The sequence below is a fragment of the Onychomys torridus genome, chromosome 8 (genome assembly GCF_903995425.1).
Source record: "Onychomys torridus chromosome 8, mOncTor1.1, whole genome shotgun sequence".
Classification (NCBI taxonomy): Eukaryota; Metazoa; Chordata; class Mammalia; order Rodentia; family Cricetidae; genus Onychomys; species Onychomys torridus.
The window spans coordinates 95,264,335-95,287,122 of record NC_050450.1 but is presented as its reverse complement, the minus strand read 5'-3'; the positions used below and the strand labels follow the sequence as shown (position 1 = coordinate 95,287,122).

General features: G+C 47.8%; 1 protein-coding gene across 2 annotated transcripts in view; it reads left to right on the top strand.

The window, feature by feature from the left end:
• Nucleotides 1-22,788, top strand: part of Pitpnc1 (phosphatidylinositol transfer protein cytoplasmic 1) — a 257,679-nt gene that overhangs the window by 148,649 nt on the left and 86,242 nt on the right. For both annotated transcript variants that reach the window (XM_036196376.1, XM_036196377.1), the window contains exon 5: nucleotides 20,053-20,124. In XM_036196376.1, the coding sequence (XP_036052269.1) occupies nucleotides 20,053-20,124 (72 nt within the window). The remainder of the gene's footprint in view (nucleotides 1-20,052; nucleotides 20,125-22,788) is intronic.

Below are 22,788 nucleotides of genomic sequence, written 5' to 3'. Positions count from 1 at the left end.
CCACGGAGTGGTGATACCCACACACGGGGTGTGTTATTGCACCTCCCACAGTCCAATCTAGAAACTCCCCTACAGACCTGGAAACAGTGCAAACATCTGTCAGTGCTGTCCTGTGAGGCCTTCCCATGGGAGCCTCAGTTCCTCTTGAAGGGTTCTCAGTGGCTTGGACTTCCAACAAACCTCTTCCACCTCCACCCGCCCTGAAACCCAGCATTCTTGCAGCGCTAATGAGACTTTCCTGCTTCAGAAAATTGGGGGCCCAGTATTCAAAGAGGGGGCTGTTTTAGTTGTCCAGTGCTGCGCCCCATGACTTTCTGTCTGACTCAGCACTTTACTTGCTCCCTCATTATCCTGCCCCCCTATTTTTTGCAAAATTCTTTCTTCCTCAATTCTTTGGGTTGCTGTCTCTCTGTCTGAGGTTAGCAGTCATTCACTGGGCAACCATGTGTGCAAAGCATCATGCTCGATGGCACCACCGAGCAGCTCTTCCCTTTGAGGTCATAATCTGGTGACAAGTATGTGGACATCCCAGTCAGAGCCTTAGTGTTGTCAGCAAGTCTTGGGGGTCTTTTAGAGGTCAAAGAGGACTCAGCTGGCCTCAGGCTTGTCCCGTGGGACTGCCCAATCAGCAAGCTGAGCTGACAGCTGGGGATCAAGTATGAAGGAAGAAGTGTGATGATTGGGGGTACCAGACTGACAAACTATTGCAACATGAAATGAAGACCCTTGAGCCCTAGACTGGAGCTTTGAGTTTCCCTGATAATCTACCGGTCCCCAGTGCAGGTGATGGGAATGGCTGGGGACAGGGGACTTGAGCAGACTCACGTGGTGCTAGGAGGTCATCAGCCCTAGTAAGTGAATGAACAGATAGGCTATAGTTAGATCTGAATTTTCAGATATCTGTATGTAAAGAATTTATAGGCCAGGTGGTGGTGGCACACACATTTAATCCCAGCGCAAGGGGGGCAGAGGCAAGCAGATCTCTGTGAGTTCAAGGCCAGCCTGGTCTACCAAGTGAGTTCCAGGAAAGGCAAAAAGCTACACAGAGAGACCCTGTCTTAAAAATAATAATAATAATAATAATAATAATAATAATAATAATAATAGATTAAGAACTTATGGGGGCCCAGCAGTGGTGGCGCACCCCTTTAATCCCAGCACTCGGGAGGCAGAGCTAGGTGGATCTCTGTGAGTTCGAGGCCAGCCTGGTCTGCCAAGTGAGTTCCAGGAAAGGCACAAAGCTACACAGAGAGACCCTGTCTCGAAAAAACAAACATACAAACGGAAAAAAAAAAGAACTTATGGGTTGGGGATTTAGCTCAGTGGTAGAGTGCTTGCCTAGCAAGCGCAAGGCCCTGAGTTTGATCCTCAGCTCCAAAAAAAAAAAGAAAAAAGGACTTACAGTATCAGTATGTTGTCCTACATGTAAAAGACATAGTCTGGGCAGTGTGACTGTATGATAACTAGGTTCCAAGGACTGAGACACCTGCAGCCAGGTGGTGGAACAGGCCTTTAATCCCAAGTCAGGAGTCAGAGGTAGATGGATCTCTATGAGTATGAGGCCACTGGTCCACATAGTAACCCCTGTCTCAAAATAAAATATAATATAATGGGGCTGAGATTCCCTCTGGACCCAGGAGGAGAAATGAACCTAATTACATGCCATAGCAACTCTAAGGCCAGTCAAGTGCTCGTAGAAACTACTAGAAGGCAGCTGCTGGCTTAATTAGGATTGGCACAGGTGGTAAGATGGACAGATGTTAAGTGTATTAGGTGAATACATAACTGTCAGTATGCCTTTTTTAAAAAATATTTTATCTGGGGTTGGGGATTTAGCTCAGCGGTAGAGCACTGGCTTAGCAAGCACCAGGCCCTGAGTTCGGTCCTCAGCTCTGGAAAAAAATTTTTTTTTTATCTGAACTGGCCAGTGGTAGCATACACCTTTAATCCCAGCACTTGAGAGGCAGAGGCAGGTGGATCTCTGTGAGTTTGAGGCCAGCCTGGTCTGGTCTACAGAGTGAGTTCCAGAACAACCAGGGCTATACAGAGAGCCTGTCTCGGGAAAAAAAAAAAAAAAGAAAAGAAAAGAAAAAGAAAACATATTTTATCTGTTATTAGGGTGTGGGTCTGATTGGTGTGTGGGATGTGCCAAGGGCTTAGCACACAGTAGAGGTCAGAGAACAATTTTCAGGGATTGGTTCTCTCATTCCACTGAGCGTTCCAGGATCGAACCCAGGGCCATCATGCCTGCCTGGCAAGTGCTTTATATCCAAGGCGCCATCTCACCAGACCATCCTTCCTTCTTTTTTAAACTGCCCATCCTCCTGCCTCCTCTTCTTGCGAGCTGGGATTACAGATGTGTACCACCATGCCCAGTGAATTCGGGCCTGGGGCTGAAAACCGGAGCCTCGGGTGCCTGGGAAGTACTTTATCCACTGAGCTATCCCAGGCATTCGGTGCTTTTGTTGATGATGGCCCATTTGGGGGTTTTATTGTTGTTGTTATCCATTTCTTTGTTTTGGTTTTGTTTTGTTTTGTTTTTTTGTTTTTTTGTTTTTTTCTCATATATCAGCCTGGCTTCAAACTCACCATGTAGCCAAGGATAGCCTGTCAGTACTTCACTGGGGGCGTGTGTCATATATAAATGTTATAATTGGAACATGTCTGGGAGATGGTGGCATTGACATTAACCTGGGGGATCGCAGAACTTTCTCTACAGACATCTGCTGTGTCTTCGAATGGCCACTAGAACGAAATACATAGACTGGGAACTTAAAACAACAGGATGTTTGTTTGTTTCTTTTGTCTTCCCTGGAGGCTGGAAGTCCAGGATCAAGTTAGCAGCCACTGTTCCTGGGGTGGCCTTTCTTCCTGATTTACAGATAGTGAGCTCCTCTCCACACCCTAACATGGGCTGGAGAGAAAGCACACTTTCTGTTCTCTCCTTATACGGAACTAATCCCATCTCGGGGCCTCCATCTTCCTGATCGTATCTAAACCTACTTCCTTAAGGTCCCAGCTCCAAATACTATCACATTGGGTGTTAGAGCTTTGATACTGAGGCAGGGAGGGCACAATTCGGTATATAGCATGCTGATTTAGACACCATGGGTAGGTACTGCTGCTGGATCCTGGTGAGCAGGACAGGTTGAGGGCAGGTCAGAAAGCTGTAAAATGCCAGGTCAGGGTCTGCATGTCCTCCACAGAGAAACTGTGTTGTTCCTGATGAATCCGCCTTCATTTTCCATTCCAAAATAGGCCTGCTTTTCTTTTCATCTCCCCAGCCACTGGGGAGCTGAAATGTTCCCTCTGGCTCCAGGTGCACTCCTGCAGGCCTGCCTAGCACATCCTGCAGGCGCCACTCCCTCCCATCCACCCCCACTCCCCCACCCCACCCCGGCTTGGGCTCTTGGGCTCAGCTCTGTTCTCACGCTCTCTGCCCACCCTTTACTCTGAACGTGGTTCTGCACCCGGGATGGCTGGCAGATGCTCTCCATTGCCTACATTTCTTCCTGTCTACAATGCTGTCTAATTGAGCTCTTTATCCCCCATCCTTTCATCTTAAATACCTCTCTTTTTTATGTCTTTCTCAAGTTCAAGATTTCCTGTCCCACATCCCAAAACAAAATTTCTCTCAACTAAGAATGCTGTGAGGTCCCTTCTTTTGAAAGGCTGCCCCTGGGGCCCTAAAAACTCTACACCAGTGCTCCTGCACAGCAGCAGTCGCCCAGGGCTGTAATAAGGTTCCCCCTTTAGGTCTCTACTGACCAACCAGCCTGTCACCTGGACCTCATGCTGCCCACATTGGTGGCAGAGCCCAGACAGGAGGACTTTCTAGGTAGGGTCATTCAGATGTCAACCTGATCCCAGTTATCAAGAAATAAAAGCTTTTTTATCACCATGAGTGAATTATGTGGAGACGTCACTTGGTCAGGAAGTGGAAAATATCTTTAACTTGATTATGGGGGAAAAAATCTTAATTATACAGTACACAAAGAACAACGTGACAACATTCTTCCAGAGAGCAGACCATTTAGCCAGCCCTTCAGAACCGCCAGGTCCTTCTGAAGTTTGTCGCGTCCCAAAGGAAGGTATTGAGGAGACTGGCTGACGTGGGGAGACAGACTGCCATCTCTAGTAGGGATTATTCTAGAACTAAAAAAGGAAGAAAAAGAAAACCACAGCACAAATCAACAGCATTGGTTCTCCTTGTGTCACTTCGGAGGGAGAAGAATTTTCTTTCTTTTTATAGGATTCTGAAGGCTTAGTGTGTAGTGTTCGTAACAGTGATCTGCAGTGTTCAGTTTGCACCACACATTGGTGCGGCTACCACACCTCTCCACCGAAACAGCCTTCAGCGTGAATCCCTGGAAGAGGCCATGGCAAATAGATGCACCTTTGTATTGATTTTCATTTAGCCCAATGTGACCTTGAACTAGCTGTGTAGCTGAGAGTGATCTTGAACTTCTGACCCTCCTACCTCTGTCTCCCAGGTGTGCATCACTCTGTTCAATGGATGCAGCTTTGGGGATTAGACCCAGCGCTTTGTGCATGCTAAGCACACACTCATCAACTGGGCTGCAGCCCCAGCCCTGGACACACCTTTCTGATACTTAAAATAGCAACAAGGAGACGAAGCTCTAAGGGACGGTCTGCTCCTACACATTTTAATGACGTAGATGAAAGAGGGACAAAGTTGAAAAGGACTAAAGAGAATGAAATGACTGTTTAAAGGGAGCCCCAAGTCCTCCTGTTTCCATGAGCCTTAGGGTTGGCCTAGACAAACCCTGTGCAGGAGAAGAAGGGATGGTCACAGCTGAGAGTCAGTCGTCAGTCACCCAAGGAGAACCTAGGCCATCCTCCTGGGAGTGGCAACATGGAGATAGATCCCTCCCACACCTTCCATGGAGTCCCAGCTGGAGGGTCTCGTAAACTACTGAATTACATAATGAAGGAACCAAGGACAAGGGAAAGATGTGTTTGTTATAGCAGACCTCGAAGACTGGGGATTTATTTGTAAGGAAATTAGAAAACCATCTGGCCAGCTATAGAGACAAAAATAATGAGGGTCTCCCAGTGTCCCTTCACTGGGGTCAGAGACATGGTGAGCTGGCGAGAAAATGACTTTCATCTCTGTTTCACAGTTGACTCTGTATCTGGTGTGGTGTGTAACTTTGGATGGCTAAGTAAATAGCCCCCTTTTAAGAAAAGGACCATGTATGTGCTCACTGTGGTGGACCCTATCGCACTTGAGAGAGTGAGGCAGCCTGGCTTACTGTTGTGGTTTACTAAGTGTTCCCCTGATGGTGGCACTATTTGGGGACAACTTGTAAATGGTAGGCCTATCTGGCAAAAGTGGGTCACTGCAAGTAGACCTTAGAAGGTTATACCTAGCCCCTGTTATAACCTCTCTCTGCATCCTAACCCACCATGATATGAACAGTCTCTTCTAATGCTTCCCGCCGCCATCATCTGAACTGCTATGCTGTCTTCTCTATAGCAGACTGAGCCTTCTAAAACAGTGAGCCAAGATGAGTCTCTCCTATGAATTGTTTCTGTGGACACTTTATCACAGCAATCCAAAAGTAACTAAGGCAACTTACTTCATAGGGAGATCCTGTCTCAAAAACAAGAAAGGAAAAGTACAGAGACGAGAAGACAGAAGAGAAAGGAGAAGAAATAGACTGTAGATACAGATGTTAGAGGCCAAACCAAATAAGGAACCGTCCAGTTGAGGGCACTGATAAGCAAGGCAACATGGGACACAGAACTGAAGATGACCTTCAAAGGCAAGATAGCAGTGAACACACAAAATATGGCATGAAACAGATATTAAAAATCTTTATGCCGAAACAGAACCATTCATAATTTAAGATGACGGAGAGAGAAAAAAACATGTGAGCCAGGCATGTAATTCTAGAGACTGAGGAAGGTTACCATAAGGTTAGCTTGGTGGGCATAGTTAAGTTCTATTGCAGTCTTGGCTACAGAGTGAGACTTTGTCTCAAAAAAGACCCTCAAATCAACTAAAGTAAGAGACCCAACCAATCAGGGAGGAGAAGGGAGGAACAGATTTCATTGTAGCAAGAATTCTTACAGCCTTTGTTCCAAAGGGACCTGAAGTTTCTAACACTCCCACATTTAGTTATTTGTCTGTGGAACTTTGTATTTTGCAAGGAATTAGAGGAGTTCTAGAAGCTTCTCTTAGAGCTATTATGCATCTGTTACATAGGCTACAAGATCAGTTCTAGCCAAGTAAATACTGCCTTCTCCATTTCAGTAAGCTAATATGTTGCCTAGAGATTAGTATTGCTTAGATACCAAGGCTTTCTTTCTATCTACCTTTCTTTCTTTTCAAAGAGTGCCCAATAATGATGAAATGTTTTGGTTTCGGTAGAATCAGGTGGTATGGATCCTGGGTAAATCTCTTTGCATTAAGTCACACAGTAAAGGTAGCAGTACCTTACAATGCTACAGTGCAGAACTCTCTGCATTTAGATATGTTTCTGGGTTAGCTTTGCAATACTGTAACAAAATTCCTGATATAATTGGCTTATGGAGGGGGAGATAAAGATTTGGTTTGGCTCTCATTTTTAGAGATTTCAGCTTGTCACTATGGCCCTGTGGTAAGGCATCACATCACAGTGTGTATGTATGGATCAGAGGAAAATTCCTCATTTTGTGGCCAGGACACAAAAGAGGGGCAGAGACCAGGGTACTGTTCTCCCAGTTTCCACCAACCCTTCCACTAGTGTATACCTCCAGGCATACTCTAGTGGGGAGGCTTTAATGCTAGGCCTTTTAGGGACACCGAACACCCCAACAGCAACCGTGTCCATGTGAAAGATGAATTGGTTGTGACGATCCAGTTGAAACAGAATGTTCCCTGAAGCTGTGGTACTGGGGAGGCATGTCTCCCCACCCAGCAACCAGCCAATTAGTGCCTAGCAAGCAGGGGCCTTGGGCAGCTACATCTGTTCGTGTTCTGGCCACTTCCAAGCCCAGAGAAAATTAATTCGGCCATTGTGAGGAGAGAGAGAGTACATGATACTCGTCTGGTGGTGTATCTGAGGACTCACTCTGGTTCCTTCTTTCCTGTCTGTTCTTTCTGTTTCTCTAGGGCTCGTGGAGGTGGTCACCCTGTCTCTTTAAATTCTTGTCTTGCCTTTTCTGTGTGTAGCTCTCTGTGTTCGTAGATACCCTCTGCCTATTTCTGCCTCGATGAGCCTAGTTCCAGATTGTATGAGCCGGAAGTGTGTTTCCTTGCCCTAGAGGTGCCAGCAGCAGATCATGCTCCATTCAGAAAGCACGCCTTCATTCATGCTCCATTCAGAAAGCTTGCCTTCATTCATGCGTTCAGCTCCATCTCCCTCCTGGCCTTGCTTCTCCAATGAGTTGCTGATGCTGTGTTTCAGACAGGATGGCGAAAGGCTCCATCAGTGACTGAACTAATGAATGAACGGAGCTGTGTGCAGGGCGCGGGCTGGTGGAGAGCCCAAAGTGTATTTCCTTGCCGTGGGCTGGGAGACAGGCAGCTGTTTCCAGCTCTTTCCGGCTCTGCCTGCCCTGCTCACTTCCTCTCACCCTCCTCCACTTCTCTCTTCATACCCCGCCATTCCTCTTGGCCACGTGTGTCTTCCTGTGCAGCACGCACTGGGGAGTCACTCTGATTCACTCTTGGTGCTCTTCTTATGTGCCACTCTTGGTCTCAGACTCTTCCCTTCACAGTTCTTGTTCTCTCTTCCCCACTTGAGTTCTGAAGGTCAGATGCGTTTCCAGAACCGTCTTCTCTGCCGCTCCCCCGCCAGCTCCCCTTTCAACATGACCACAGCCCCTATCTAGGGCAGTCATCCACAGCCCCGGACCCCAGAGAGCATGATCATGGAGTCTGAGCACATGAGGCACAGGGGACACATGCCTCCTTGAAACTGATGTGTGTTTTAAAGACTCTCATGCACAAATGGAAAATTTTTATTTTGCCTTCTAAAGCAAAATTTCTGTCAGCATGAAAGGCTAAAAATGTGGCCTTAATCCCAGCATTCGGGAGGCAGGGGCAGGTGTATGTCTGTGAGTTCGAGGCCAGCCTGGTCTACATAGCTAGTTCCAGGACAGCCAAAGCTACACAGAGAAACTCTGTCTCAAAAAGGAAAAAGGAAAAACCCCACCAAAACTCCAGATAGAGGTAAAGAAAATAAAAGTGGGGTGGTGCCTTAAGACCTACATCCTAAGGTAAGACATGTGACTTACACCTGTCATTGTAGCACTTGAGAAGCTGGGCGGGAAGAGTGCTCCAAGTCTGAGGCCGGCCTGGTGAGCTCCAAGCCAGCCAGGAATGGGAGAGGAGAGGGATGAGGGGAGCGGAGAGGAGCGGAGGGTTGGGAAAGGAAGAAAAGGAGCAGAGAGGAAAAAGAGTTTGGAAGGAAGAAGCTCAGGGGATGGGATCTGGTGGGATGACTCAGCCTATAATGTGGTGCCATCTAAGCATGAGGACCAGAGTTTGAATCCCAGCACCCATGTAAATGCTTGGTGGTTTATAAAATGTTTGTTTCTCATCCTGTGGAAGCAGAGACTGGTAGCTTACTGGAGCTTCCCGGGACTCAGTGACCAGCTAGCCTAGCCTACTTTGTGAGCCCCAGACAAGTGAGAGACCCTGCCTCAAAATAAGCGGGATGATCCCTGAAGAAAGATGCTAAAGGTTCACCTTTGGCCTCCACACAACTGCATACACAGGCACAAAGGAGGGAGAGAGAGAGCGCGTGCGATACCTAGATGCACACTGTCCCCACATCTAAGGTATATTTGCCTTCTCTTCTTTCATAAGCCACATTTCTCACTGACTAGTACCTCCAGCCCCAGAATCCAGAAAAGTCAACTCTAAAGGCTACGCCTGGTACCTGGTCTCACTACCACTCTGGAACATTCTAGATGTGAGTTTCCTGCTTGTGAAAAAAAACACTGACAAATCGTTAATGATTCCATCTCAAGTTGAAATTCCCTATCTGTCCTAGATGACATTACTCGACAATATATACAATGCCAGGCAATCACTGTTATTGTCGGGGACTCCCTTGGAAGGACAATAGAGTCCTTGTGGAGTTTTACATTTGTTGGTAGCAGGAAATACTCATCACACTCTTGTCAGGACAAGACAGCAAGGAACAAATTGGGCTCCAGATAAAAATAAAAGGAAATGACTTTTTTTTTAAGTCTATAAATAGGATGCTGGAGAGTTGGCTCTGCGGTATAATTCAGTGATATAGCCCTGCCTAGCATGTCTGGAGCCTAGCATTAGTCCCTGGAATCCCAAGACAAAACTATGCTAATTAAGTCCCACTTACTGCTGGGTGCAGTACTAGGGAGACAGAGGCACTTAGAGCTCTGAGTTTGAGGCCAGGCTAGTTCTAGGCCAGCAAGGGCTACCTAGTGAGACCCTGTCTTTCAAAACAACACAAAGTAGGGCTGGAGAGATAGCTTAGAGGTTAAAAGCACTCATTTTTCTTCCAGAGGTCCTGAGTTCAATACCCAGCACCCACATGGTGACTCAAAACCGACTGTAATGAGATCTGGCGCCCTCTGCTGGATTGTAAGCATACATGCAGGCAGAACACTGTATATGTAATAAATAAACCAATCTTTTCTTTAAGTCTATAAATAGCCTAGGTGGTAGTAGCACATGTCTTTAATTCCAGCACTTAGGAGGCAGAATATACAATATGCTTATATTATTATACAATAACCATGTGCTGTACCCCTCACACACACTAACCGTGCACTCTACCGCTGAGCTAACCCGTACCTCAGTCCCTGAAAAGAGCAACTAAAAGGAGGAGGAGAAATCCCACCAACTCTCTAGAAGAACATCATCAGAGAAAGGCCGGAAGCTTTGAAAAGGGTTGGCAGACGAGGTACGTTAAAAATAGGCTGTCATGGAGAATGACAGTGGTATTTTGTGCTGGAAAGTGCCCTAGCTTACAGTGTGTCAGCTGTAAGTCAAGTGCCAGAGGAGTATTACATCCTTGATGACAATCTATGAAGTGGATGGTCCCCGTGCTTCCAGAAGTTTAGCTACTCCTTGCTTCTAAAGGTCGGGGTCCTAGAGAACCTTGGACTTGTCCCCATGGCCACTATCTCCTTGCTTTGCAGTGATATCTACAAGGACTTGCCTACACCCTTCAGGTAGACTCTGACGTTCCCTGTGTGTGTTTGCCCCTTTCTCTTTAAGACTTCAGTTTGCTTACATTTAGTTTTGTTCTCATAAGTGTTTCTTATCACCATAGCAACCCTAATCAATCACAGGACCAAAAATAGCTCTTTCGTTTTTTTCAAAGCATGTCTGTAGTGAATTGGGAGCTCAGCTCCACCTTGCATTTGGTACAAGCTGCTCGCATTTCCCGACAGTGAACCTGGGAGGGCTTGTGTCTGGAAATTATTCTTGCAGAGGCCCAGACGCCTCGCGTCTTCCTCTCTCCCTCCCTCATCGCTTCTCAAAACTTCAAATAGGTTCGTTTCAGTGTTCAACAAAGAACCATCCATCTCTGCACCCTGGGTCTTACTGCTGGAGACTTTTGCAGGCACTGTATGACCACGTTCCAGTGGAGGTTTAACTCAGTAGATTCTAATGGGATGGATCTCCAGCTAGCCATGTACAGATATGGCACACAAAGGAAGCCAGTGGTGGCAGTGAGCAGATGGCAAGGACCCCGGTGCCGTTTTTCTTGGGGGAAAATCAAAGATACAGTGATAAGATAGTGTCTGTCCTGTTGGCCTGGTTTCTTCATGGCTCTGGTACTGTTTTTGGTGGGGACAAGAGTTCTGGAGTCACCGTCCTTAACCAGTGTCATCACACGCGGTCCCTGGGGCACTTAATTGCTACTTTTTTTAATGCTATTTTGTAACTTCCTTAAGCTTCAGGTTTATAAGCTAACTGAGTGAACCAGTGGCCATATTATTCTTTAGATCAAAGACACAGAAAGGTCCCTGCTGGAATTTTTGTTTCTCTGCATGAAGTGGGCAGAGGGTTAAAATGCAAGCCAAAAGAGGAGGCCCAGAAGAATGCACCTACTTAAGAGTAATTTGTCAAGGACAGGGCTGGGGAAATGAGGCTTCGTATCCACAGTAGCAGTGCGGGCCATGTGTTTAGAGTGGGCAAGGAGCCCACTGTGCCCTAGATCTTGGCCACCATTCATGTCATGGGAAGGAATAGTCAGATGTTCAGCAAGCCCACAGCTTGAATCGTACCCTCACATGTTCATAGTGACAAATCTATCTGCACTCCAACTCCATTAGCTCATCTGCACAGCCATGGGATGGATCTCCAGTTCACCATGCACAGATATGACCCTGTTGACAAGAGTGTATGGAACAAGCCAACTCCACCTCAAGCCTCTTCCACCAGACACTGCCTGGCCTCCAACATCCACTTTCTCTTTGGTGCTTGCTGGGTGACTGTGAAGCTGGGACCATCTCATGATAGGTGGGGACACTCAAGCTCAGACAGATGAAGGTGTTTCCCGAGAATCACCGAGTTGTGAGCAAAGAATCTGGGGCTAGAATGAAAATCTGTTTCCCTCCAAAACCTGGATTTTGTTTCTAATAAAGCACCATCCTCCCTCCAGATGGGTGAGGCACACACTTCTGGATGTGGGCTACAGCTAGGGACAAACTTCCTGGTGTCCTACCGTAGTAGCTGTCTCACGGAGCCATAAGCAGTGGACATTGACAAAGCCCTTGTAGGCCGGATGACTAAGTTAAGAGGAACACAGGTTCCCTGGACGTGTTCAAACCTCAAAGTGAGGGACACTTAACTGGGTGAGGGTCAGATGGGCCATCTGGAGGGAGAGCAGCAGGCAGGCTTTTCGAATGCCATGGCTCAGATTTCCTGCATCACTCAGCAGCTGCAAACATCATTGGTTTATTATCTTGCTGTCTCCATGGGAGTAGGACTCTAGCCCTGGGTTAGCTGAGTCGTTGGCTGGGTTGAAACTGAAGTGTCTGATTGAAGGACTCAGTTCACATTTTCCATTCAGCTATCTCTTCAGCTTTCCGAGGCCTTTTTCCCATCCTAAGTCAAGTATGGTGCGTGGTACCGGGCTTTACTCCAAGCATTTGGGAAGCTGGGGCAGCCATGCTTGCATGGGCTACATAGTGAAATCCTGTCCAAATAAACAGATAAGCAAGCAAACAAAGAAAATGAAGTCTTTGATACACTGGTCAAATCTCAGGACTGTCAATCAAAGACTCCAGCAAGGGTGTCCAAACTTTTCACAATGCAGTATGACACATTCATATCTATCCTGGGATGCATGCAGACTGTGGGCCACAGATTGGACACATCTGCTAGGTAACCGTGCAGTGAAGCCCAGCTCCTTGTGATCTCAGAATGGAAGGACACAGAACACATGGGTATGAGTGCCTGTGGCTCTGAGACCATCTCAGAACTGCCTGCCATCATTTTAGAGTCTTCCCTTTGTGTTGGGGGTCAGACTTGACACACTCCCAAATGACAGCCTTAGAAAGCAACAGAGATGTCCCAGATCCCTTGGACTCCTACCTGCTTTAGACAGTGGCTCAGGCTGTGGTCTCTCATTCCTCACAGCAGGTTCAGATGTGGTTTGCATCAGGCTTCCTGACTTATTGCTCCCTCGTGACAGGTCCCTTGGTGACATGAAACCCTCCTCATCCAAGGAACCATGTCCGCATTTTTAGGAGATGATGCAGACTTTGAGAGTCCAGGGTTGGAAGGTGAAGGTCTCTTTTCTTTCCCCAGATTGAGTTAGTGGTATAGTCCCAGCAGCGGGAAAATCGTATTATTTTTTTAGCAGGAAGTATTATTGGGAGAAAGTTGAATATGCAGATGGGTACTGAGGAGCAGCAAGTGTGGTGACTGGTGTGTGCCATCCCCTACAGCAATAGGACTTCACGAGGAAGCAAAGCCATGTCGGAGCTTATGTGGCTGGAGAGGTGACAGGCACTAAGAGGTGACGATGACAAGGAGAGAGGTGCTATGATGAGACAGGCAGTGGTGACTGAGATCGCCTTTGGTTCCTTAGGAGAACTGTGCACAAGAAGCCCAGCAGCTGGAGGTGGTGGGAATGGGCAGTGGCTCTAGACAATGCGGGTGTCTACACCAGGGAATGGGCAGTGGCTCTAGACAGTGCGGGTGTCTACACTAGGGAATGGGCAGTGGATCTAGACAGTGCGGGTGTCTACACCAGGGAATGGGCAGTGGCTCTAAACAGTGCGGGTGTCTATACTAGGGAATGGGCAGTGGATCTAGAGTGTGCGGGCGCCTACATCTGCTAGTGGCTCAGAACTCCTATCACAGCTGCTCAGGACCCGCCTCAGCTGCAGAATGAGTCATGTCTTGTCTGAGTAACTCAGTGGGACCCCCATGGCAAAATGGGAAGTAAAAGGAAGGCTGGAGGGCCCTGAGGGTAAAGGTGCCTGTGACCAGGCCCAGTGATGAGATACCCAAACCAGAAGAGTAAAAAGACAGAAAGACCCAGTACCTGCAGGTTGTCCTCTGACTCCATGGAGCTCAGGATAGAGTGAATGCTTAGCATACGTAAGGTCCTGGATTGCATCTCTAGTTCTAAAATGGAGAAAAGAGGCTCTGGAGAGAGAGGTTTTCCCACCACTCACGATGGGCAGCTCACAACTGCCTTTAACACAAGTCCAGGGGATTCAAGATCCTCTCCTGGCTTCCCTGGACATTGTACTCAGGTTCAACACACACACACACACACACACACATACATGCACACACAATTATTTTTATTTTTTATTTTATGTGCATTGGTGTTTTGCCTGCATGTACATCTTTGTGAGGGTGTTGAATCCCCTGGAACTGTAATTACAAACACTTGTGAGCTGGCGTGTGGGTACTAGGAATTGAACCTGGGTCCTCTGGAAGAGCAGTTGGTGCTCTTAACCACTGAGCCATCTCTCTAGCCTCCCACCACCAACACACACACACACACACACACACACACACACACACACACACGATTTTTAAGAAGTTAAAATATCCTGTTTTAAAAGAGAGAAAAACAAAACAAAATAAAATTAAAAAAAAAAAAAAATCCGAAGCCAGGCAGTGGTGGCACACGCCTTTCATCCCAGCACTCTGAGCAGAGCCAGGCGGATCTCTGTGAGTTCCAGACCAGTCTGGTCTACAGAGTGAGTTCCAGGACAGCCAGGGCTGTTATACAGAGAAACCCTGTCTCAAAAAAAAAAAGATGGGAAGAAAGGAAAGAGGAAGGTGGAAGAGGAGGCCCGGAGAGGCTATGTGATGGAGGTATACTCCCCAAAGCAAGGATTGTTAGGGTCCATCAGAAGCTGGAAGAGACCAGGGCAGCTTCTTCTCTGGTTCTGTGGGGGGAGTGTAGCCTGGTCCATACTTTGATTCCATGTTTCCAGCCTCCAGAGATGGGCAAGAATAAATGTCTGTTGTTTGAAGCCACCAAGTTCATGGTAATTCATTTTAATGTCTCTAGGACGTCAGGCCAGGCCAGGAAGAGCTTTCAAGTTCAGCTCAGGCCTTTGGGTTTGGCGTGTCTGTAGGCCTCTCACTGGGGGCGGCCCGTGACAGCTGGAGATGGGGGAAGTTGGAGGTAGAAGTGTTGGTTTGGGAAGGCTCTTCACAGAGTGGCTGTGGGAAAGGAGAAGCCGTTGAGGTGAGAAGGGAGAGGGTGGGGGGGCAGCTCGTGTCAGGGTGCAGGGGGCGGAGACTGCACAGGCAGCTGCTGTGCAGAATGGGGGGATTGCTTGGGCATGCTGACAGTGAGGGGTCTCTAGGGTGTGGATGGAAAGGCGACGCTGGTTCAGACATGCTGAGTTTGTCACATCTGTCCCAGACTGCCCTGGGAGGCAAGAGGAGAGAGGCCGAGGGAGCCAGCGGTCTCTGATGGAGACAGACAGGGCTGCTTATAGATGGAGCAAGAAGCAATGAAGACTCCCGGTGCTGATTTGTTTGGAAAGAATAGGACATTTTAGGTTAGAGAGGTGGTGGCTCATGGGAGAAAGGGCTCGCTTTGCAAGCATGAGGGCCCGAGTTTGGATCCTAGCACCCACGTAGCAGCCCAGGCGATCAAAACTGGAAAACGTGAGCTCTGTGTTCAGAGAAAGTGGAGAGTACTAAAGGAAATGGGACACCCTCCTCTGGCCCCTGTGTGCACATGAGTGTACACATACACATACCCCACACACACATATACACCACACTACAACACAGACACCCACACACACACCATGCACACAAATAAAACATTTCTTGTGTTTGGGGGCCATGAGAAGACAGGGAGAAGATAATCAATTAAACAAGATTCTAGGGAAGACATGTATAAATGTCTTTTTATTACCATACAGCTTGTATGTACCAGGAACGGGGCTAGAGATTGCTTGTACAATCATTGATTTTCTGAGCATGCCTACAGAGTAGAGAAGGATTGTCCCCTTTCTGGAAATGAAGCTGGGGATGGCAAATCAAGATGTTTCCCTTTTGAACCCAAGTCCCTGACAAGCATGCCCGTTCTTTTCACTGTGGCATTTCTCAGTGGGGAAACAGAGAGTGATGTCATTCTCTGATTCTCGAAGAATAAGAAGCAAAAATAAATAACTGAAAGATTGGCAATAGATGCAAAGAGGTCGTCAGTGTTTCTATCATGAGATCTCTGTCCTCATCAAACTGTGAGATTTGGACCAGCGAAATGGCTCAGTGGGTAAAGGTGCTTTTCACCAAGGCTGACAACCTGAGTTCAAATCCCCCCAAACCCACATGGCAGAAAGAGAGAACAAACTCCTACGAGATTTGCTGGATCTCTACAAACACTGACCTGTGTGGGACAAGCATTTCATTCGTGTGTGTGTGTGTGTGTGTGTGTGTGTGTGTGTAGAGGCCAGAGATTGACATTTGACTGTCTTCCATGGTCCCTGTCCACCTTATTCTTGAGACCTGGATTTGGCCATTTTGGCTGATTGACTACCTGCCCCAGATGCTAATCTTAAACATTTTGTACTTGAGAAATGGCTCAGTGGTTAAGAGCACTTTGTAGCTCTTCCAGAGGACCCAGGTTCAATTCCCAGCACCCACATGATGGCAAACAGTCATTTATAGCTCTAGTCCCTAGGCATCTGATGTCCTCTTTTGGCCCCCACAGATACTATATACATGTGGTGCACAGACATACATATAGGCAAAACACCAATACACATAAAATAAAAACAAATAGTCTCAAAACACTATTAAAGATGAACATTTCACCCAAGAGTTTAACAGTTCTACAGCTAGAACCATAAAGCTTCTGCTTTTATTTACATTCAGTGTGTGTGTGTGTGTGTGCGCGCGCGCGCATCTGTAGAGGTCAGCAGACAATTTGTAGGAGTCAGTTCTTTCTTTTACTGTTTGGGTTTCTGGAGGTTGAACTCATACTGTCAGGCTTGGCAACATGTACCCTTCTGCACTGAGCCATTTGACTGGACCAAAACCTCTGATTTTTACCCTGACACACTCTCGATGCCATCACCTCCAGAAAGAAGCCATCAGATAACCCAGAGGGATTATCAGCCCCACCTCACCTGTCCCCCTCAAGAAACACTCTCCAAACCAGGACAGGACTCCTTTGGTCCTCATCCTGCCTGGCCGAGGGCAGGTGCACCTGCAGCCTCATTGCAGTCAGGGTTGCCATCCTGATAGGAAAATAACCTCCATCCTCCACTCAATAACAACACCTGTGAATTTGCATGCAGGCTTTTTGCATTTCATGTTTGGGTTTGAAACCCAAACACTTGGATTTATTTGCTTGACCCAGATAAGTGGTTTAGAAGATCAGCTTGGGAGTAGAGGTGGGGAGCCACAGGCTGGGGAGAGAACCTGGTTGCTTGAGTGCTGACATGAGGACCTGAGTTTGGATCATCACAAGCTGGACACATTGGTGCACCAGTGAATTTAGTGAAACACACAGGAGTGATCCATGGGGCTCTTTGGCTGCCCAGTCTAGCCTGCTCAGCGAACCTCAGGTTGAACAAGAGACTTCTGAGTAGAGGAAGAACTCAGGAGCCTGAGAGTGCGCGTGCGCGCACACGCACACACACACACACACACACACACACACACACACACACACACACACACCATGTAGTTTCACTTGATGCCACAGACCGATTCACACCCTGCATGTCACTCCTCGTTGGATTGACCCTCAGATGAATCACAGATTTGAAAGTACAAATATTGATTTCCCTAAAGGCTTGTTATCTTTAAGGGGGTCTCTTTGCAAGGACATCTCCCATGCTCATGAGTCGATCAAGGTTCTGCCAGGGGCCGCAGGGGTGCCAGAGTCCTGACTCATGATGAGTGGCCCTCCTCCCTGGAAGTCCCTGGAAATGGGTGTGAGGGCAGTGGTTACCGAGTGAGAGGTTGGGCAGGAGACAGCCAGGAATGTGTTAATAAATCACTGCCGCACCCCGGTCTCCATTGAGGCAATTACTGGGATCAGTTGTCTCGTGGTTCCTTAGTCACGGCTCCGATTGCTTCCCTGAGATTAAAACAGGTAGATGCCGGGCACACACAAGCATGTGGTGTCGGGGAAATTAGCTACGGCCCGTCCTCTGCCTTCTTATACAGACGTCCCCGTGGTCTCAGCTGGGCTGAAAGGGGAGTGTAGTTAGATCAGAGGGGAAGCCTGTGAGGTGTGGTGGATTAGGAGGTGATGGGACATTAGCTGCAGTCCTCTTAACGTTCCCTTTCCATGAATGGGGCAGTAAGCCAGGTTCCCCACCGGCATGCCACAGCATGCCCCTGAAGGGTTTGTGCGGCTTACAGTACTGGACCTGCCTCCAGGCTTTTGGAATCAGTTGCTCCAGAGCGGACACCTAAGCATTAGGTTTCTAGCAAAATTCTAGAGTGCTGCAGCTGCCACTGGCCTAGACATCCTTAGAGAACCACTGGGGGTAGTAGTCAAGCTCATGGATGCTGGGACCAGGCTACATAGCTTTCAGCACTGATGCTGTAACACACCAGGTCTGTAGTTGTAGGCCATTTGCTTAACCTCTCTATGGCTCCTCGTCTTGAAAGGAGGGATGATAATATTAGCATTTACCCCTTGGGGACTTTGCAAACATTCAAGAACTTGGAAACATTCAGAAAATGCCTGTGGCAGAGAACATAGCCTCTTGGGACTGTGACAGAGCAAGCCATGTCTCTTGGACCTATAATACCTGCAGATCCCAGTGAAATCACTGGGTCATTTGAACTATCAGCCGTCAATCCCATTTCTGGTATCTGAGAAAGATAATGCCCAGCTGAGTGCTAGGAGGAGGCCACGTACCCCCACATCTGTCAACATCCTCTTCTCAGGCTGCCTGACCTTTCAAATCTGAGACACAATGAGGCCTTGGTGAGACAGGGACACTACAGCAGCCTTGCAGATAAGGTCTCTGGCCCCCATGTATTGATCAGGCCTCTGGCAGCCCCATGCTGACCACGGCTGTTCACTGAAGGCTTGTTACTCAGTTCCACCTGCATATTTCAGTTCTGGGGATCAAACTCGAGATCTTACACGTGCTAAGCACATGCTCCACCGTGGAGCTTTGACCCCAGCCTCTTGATATTGTATTTTTAGTTGCCTCATTTTATTTATCCCTTGTAGTGTCCCTAGTAGGTAACAAGTTGGGAAAGAGGGGTTAAGAGGACAACTTCTGAGATTCAGACCTCTTATTTGGAGGTTGGGTTTCTCTTGCTGATTTTGCTATGCTGTGCACCCCAGGCTAGCTGACTCATAGCCTTCCAGGAAATTCTTGCCTTGCTTCTCATTGGCTGTAGGAGGCCTGGGAAATACAGATTCACACTATCACATCTGGCTTTTTTGTGTGAGTTCCAGGGTGAGCACTCAGGTCATCAGGCTTGGGTGGTGAGTACCTTTCCTATTGCATCATCTTGCCAACCCCTTAAAGTTACCCATTAAAAACAATTCTAGCCGGGCGGTGGTGGCATACACCTTTAATCTCAGCACTCGGGAGGCAGAGGCAGGTGGATCTCTGTGAGTTCGAGGCCAGCCTGGTCTACAGAGCAAGTTCCAGGACAGCCTCCAAAGCTACAGAGAGACCCTGTGTCCAAAAAACAAAACAAAGCAAAACGAGAGATGAAGGCGCTTGCTCGTTAGGTAGTGACTGTCATGTGAGCACAATGACGTTTGCTTGGCTCCCCAGTACCCACATAAAATGCAAGAATGGAGGTACCTATCATCATCTCAGTAATGGCAGAGGGGGAAACCACAGTGCTGTGGAGGCAAGCGGATACTCACCCAGCCAAACTGGGTTCAGTGAGAGACCTTGTCTGTCTTTTAAGAAAGGCCAGGCATGGTGGCACACACCTTTAATCCCAGCAGTTTGGAGGCAGAGGCAGGAGGATCTCTGTGAGTTTGAGGCCAGCCTGGTCTACGGAGTGAGCTCCAGGACAGTCAGCATCACATAGAGAGACCCTGTCTCATATTACTCCATCCCAAAATTGAGGTGGAGAGTAATTGAGAAATATATCCAGCAGAGACCATCAGCATCTATATGCTCCCGTGCATGCTCACATGTGCATGCACACACACATATCTCTACACACATGCCACACATACATGTCCTCACACACACCTAGCTGACCAATAACCTCTGATCTCAAGGTTGTACTGTGCCACCTCCCTAATTTTGTATACCCATTAACATAGGGGTTAGGGTGGGGTCTCTGGTGAGCAGGTGAGCTCCCCAGACCTGGAGTTGGCTTCTGTAACAGGCACCTGCATTGCATCATGGGTGTCAGGATCCACAGCACACATTTCCCACTGGAAATATGCTTCTGGGCCATTGCCTTTCCCAACACTGCTTACTGACTTCTGGAAGAAATGGTGCTCCTGGGAGTGGTTTCTGCAGAATGTATAATATATCTTACCATTCCTCTGTCGGGACCTGTGCTCCCAACCTAATAGTCAAGTGAGCAGCCCCGAGGCACACTAAAGACGTGACGAGAGGGAACTGCACTGCTAATCAGAGTCTGCTTTTTCTCCCCAGTGTTCCTTCCTGCCGAAATTCTCCATCCACATAGAAACCAAGTATGAGGACAACAAAGGAAGCAATGATAGCGTGAGTAGCTCCCCTCCCCCCATGTAGTCCCCTGACTCGGTGCATTGCTCAAGTCTTAGCCTCTGAAGGTCACAGTACCTCGCTCAGCCCTGGTCAGACCTCAGAGAGGTTCCGGCCTTGGACCTTTGGGACTAGTCATGGTCTACCTTGTAGTCTAGCTTTCTCTCTTCTAATCTGTGTGTCTCTCCAATGGGCCTCTCTGCACCATGAGAAGTGGAGAGGACAATGGAAACTCCCCTTTCTCTGAATCCGTTTCTGACTGCACCTCTCCAGTGCCAGGGTTGCAGGGCCTGGGCTACCACACTCAGCTCCGGGCAAATTCCAGTACTCCTTGAGAAGTGTATGCCAAACACAATGGCCAGAACAGAATCTGGGAATGGGAGATGCGTGGGGGATGCTTTCTATAATAGTCTGAGCAAGGACTGACCAGCTGATACTTGGTCATGTCTGCTTCTTGAATTTTGACAGAAAAGCTGGACTCATCAGGTGATGGCAAACTACTTCGTTTTGGCTTGGTTTGGTTTTCTGTTCATAGGTATGTGTGGATGATGCTCGTGTGTGTGTGTGTGTGTGCGTGTGTGTGTGTGTGTGTGTGCGTGTGTGTGTGTGTGTGTGTGTGTTCATGTGTGAATGGGTGCCCATGTGCATGAGGGTGCATATGCGTGTGTGTGATTATGTGTAGATGGAGACCTGAGGTGGTTGTCTCATGTCTTCTTTGATCATCTTATCCCTCAAGGTATTCATCTTCTTCCTCTCCACCTTATTCATTGAGGCAGCATCTCTCAGGTGAACTCGGAGTGCCTGGCATGGCTAGTCTGACTAGCCCCTTGTCCTGGGGATCTCGGACTGCCACATCCACTCAGCATTTATATGAGTCCTAGAGACCAGACTCTGGCCCTCACCCTTGTATGGCCAACGCTTTGGCCACGAAGCCATCTCCCCAGTCCAAATGTTTCTACTTTCTTCTTTCTGTTTGAGACAGGGTTTCTCTGTAGCCCTGGCTGTCCTGGAACTCATGTAGACCAGGCTGGCTTCGAACTCAGAGATCCACTTGCCTCTGGCTCCTGAGTGCTGGGATTAAAGGTGTGCACATCCACTGCTCTGACAAACTACTGTCTTTATAAATAAAGATTTATTGGTATCCAGCCACACTCATCCAGTATGTATGATGCTTCTCAGCCATGGAGGTGAGTGGTTGTCACATGACCCATGAAACTTTGACCTTTCCAGAAAAAAATTTGAGTACTCAATTGATCTCCTCACATGTGGTCTCAGCCATATGCCTGCTCCAGAGTTTCTGGAACTTTCCAGAAAGAATAATATCATTAGCTGGGGTACTCTCTTGCCACCAGGTTCAGGAGCTCCATAGTGAGCATCACTTCAATGTGGTCACACAAAGGAAATAGAGAGGGGTCTCCCTGTCCACAGCCTAAAATCCATGCACTTTGCTGGCCAGCTTTATCAAAACCACAATATCTAAAATGATGTCACAAATGGTGCATGCTAATCTTGGCAAGCATGACCTTTTCTGATTGGAAAATTAATATACAATTTTTAAAACTTAAAATGGGCAATGAAAAACAAAGCTCTAAAGGAAAGCCAAGAGCAATCCCATGATTCAGAGATGAATACCCATATCCCTTTGACTCACATTACAAGATATTAGTGATGTTTTTAACCAGTTCTCCCCAAATTGAATCATACAGTATGCTATTTTTAACGAGGCATGGTGTTCTCTTTCCCACTTGAGATGTATGTGTAGGCCGGAGGTCGACACTGTGTCTTTTTCTCAATGGTTCTCAGCCTTAGTTTTTGAGAACACGTCTCTCACTGAACCTGACATTCTCTGATTCTGCCAGGCTGCCTCAGGGATCTGCCTGTCTCGGCTTCACCAGCACTGGGATTACAGGCAAGTGGAAGGTTATCATGCACAGCTCTTCTTAATGGTGCTCCGGATCCCAACTCAGGTTCTCATGCTTGTACAGCAAGCAGCTTACCTACTGATCCATCTTCTTCTTGGCTCTCACATGTGGTTTCTAATGGCTGCATGGCCTTCTCCATGTCAGTGTTCTTCTTGCTGCTTGCTGGAGATTAAAATGGGCCTGACCGTTGACATAGCTCTAGGCGACCAGGAAAAGCATAGTAAAAACCAGATGCCAGAACTGCTCCTCCTGGCACCGTTGGGAAAAAATGTGGGTTTGGGGGTTGGCGTGGTGGATGGTTCAGAGGTTAAGAGCACTTGCTACTCTTGCCGAAGACCCGAGTTCATTTGTTAGCACCCGTAGTCAATGCCTCGCACCTGCCTGTGACTCCAGTTCCAGGGGATCCGACACTCTCCTTCTTCTGTCCTTGCTGGGCACCAGGCATGCACGTGGTACCCAGACATATGTGTAGGCAACATACAAAGCAATAATAAGAGTAATTTTAAAAATAGTCTTTCCAAACAAATTCTTTTCCTTGTTCTCTTCTTCTCTTAGCTTCATTCTTTGTGAGTTCTTTCAAATCAGCTGTCCGTGTGAGGCTGCAGAGGAGGTGTCTTGAGCCTCACAGATTGATTGACAAGTCAGCCTTCCTACCCTGGCCTCTGCCTGACTACTGCCAGGTCTCCATGTGCGACTCCTGGGGCCACTGGAGCAGAGTCCAGGCTCCACTTGTTGGTTATGT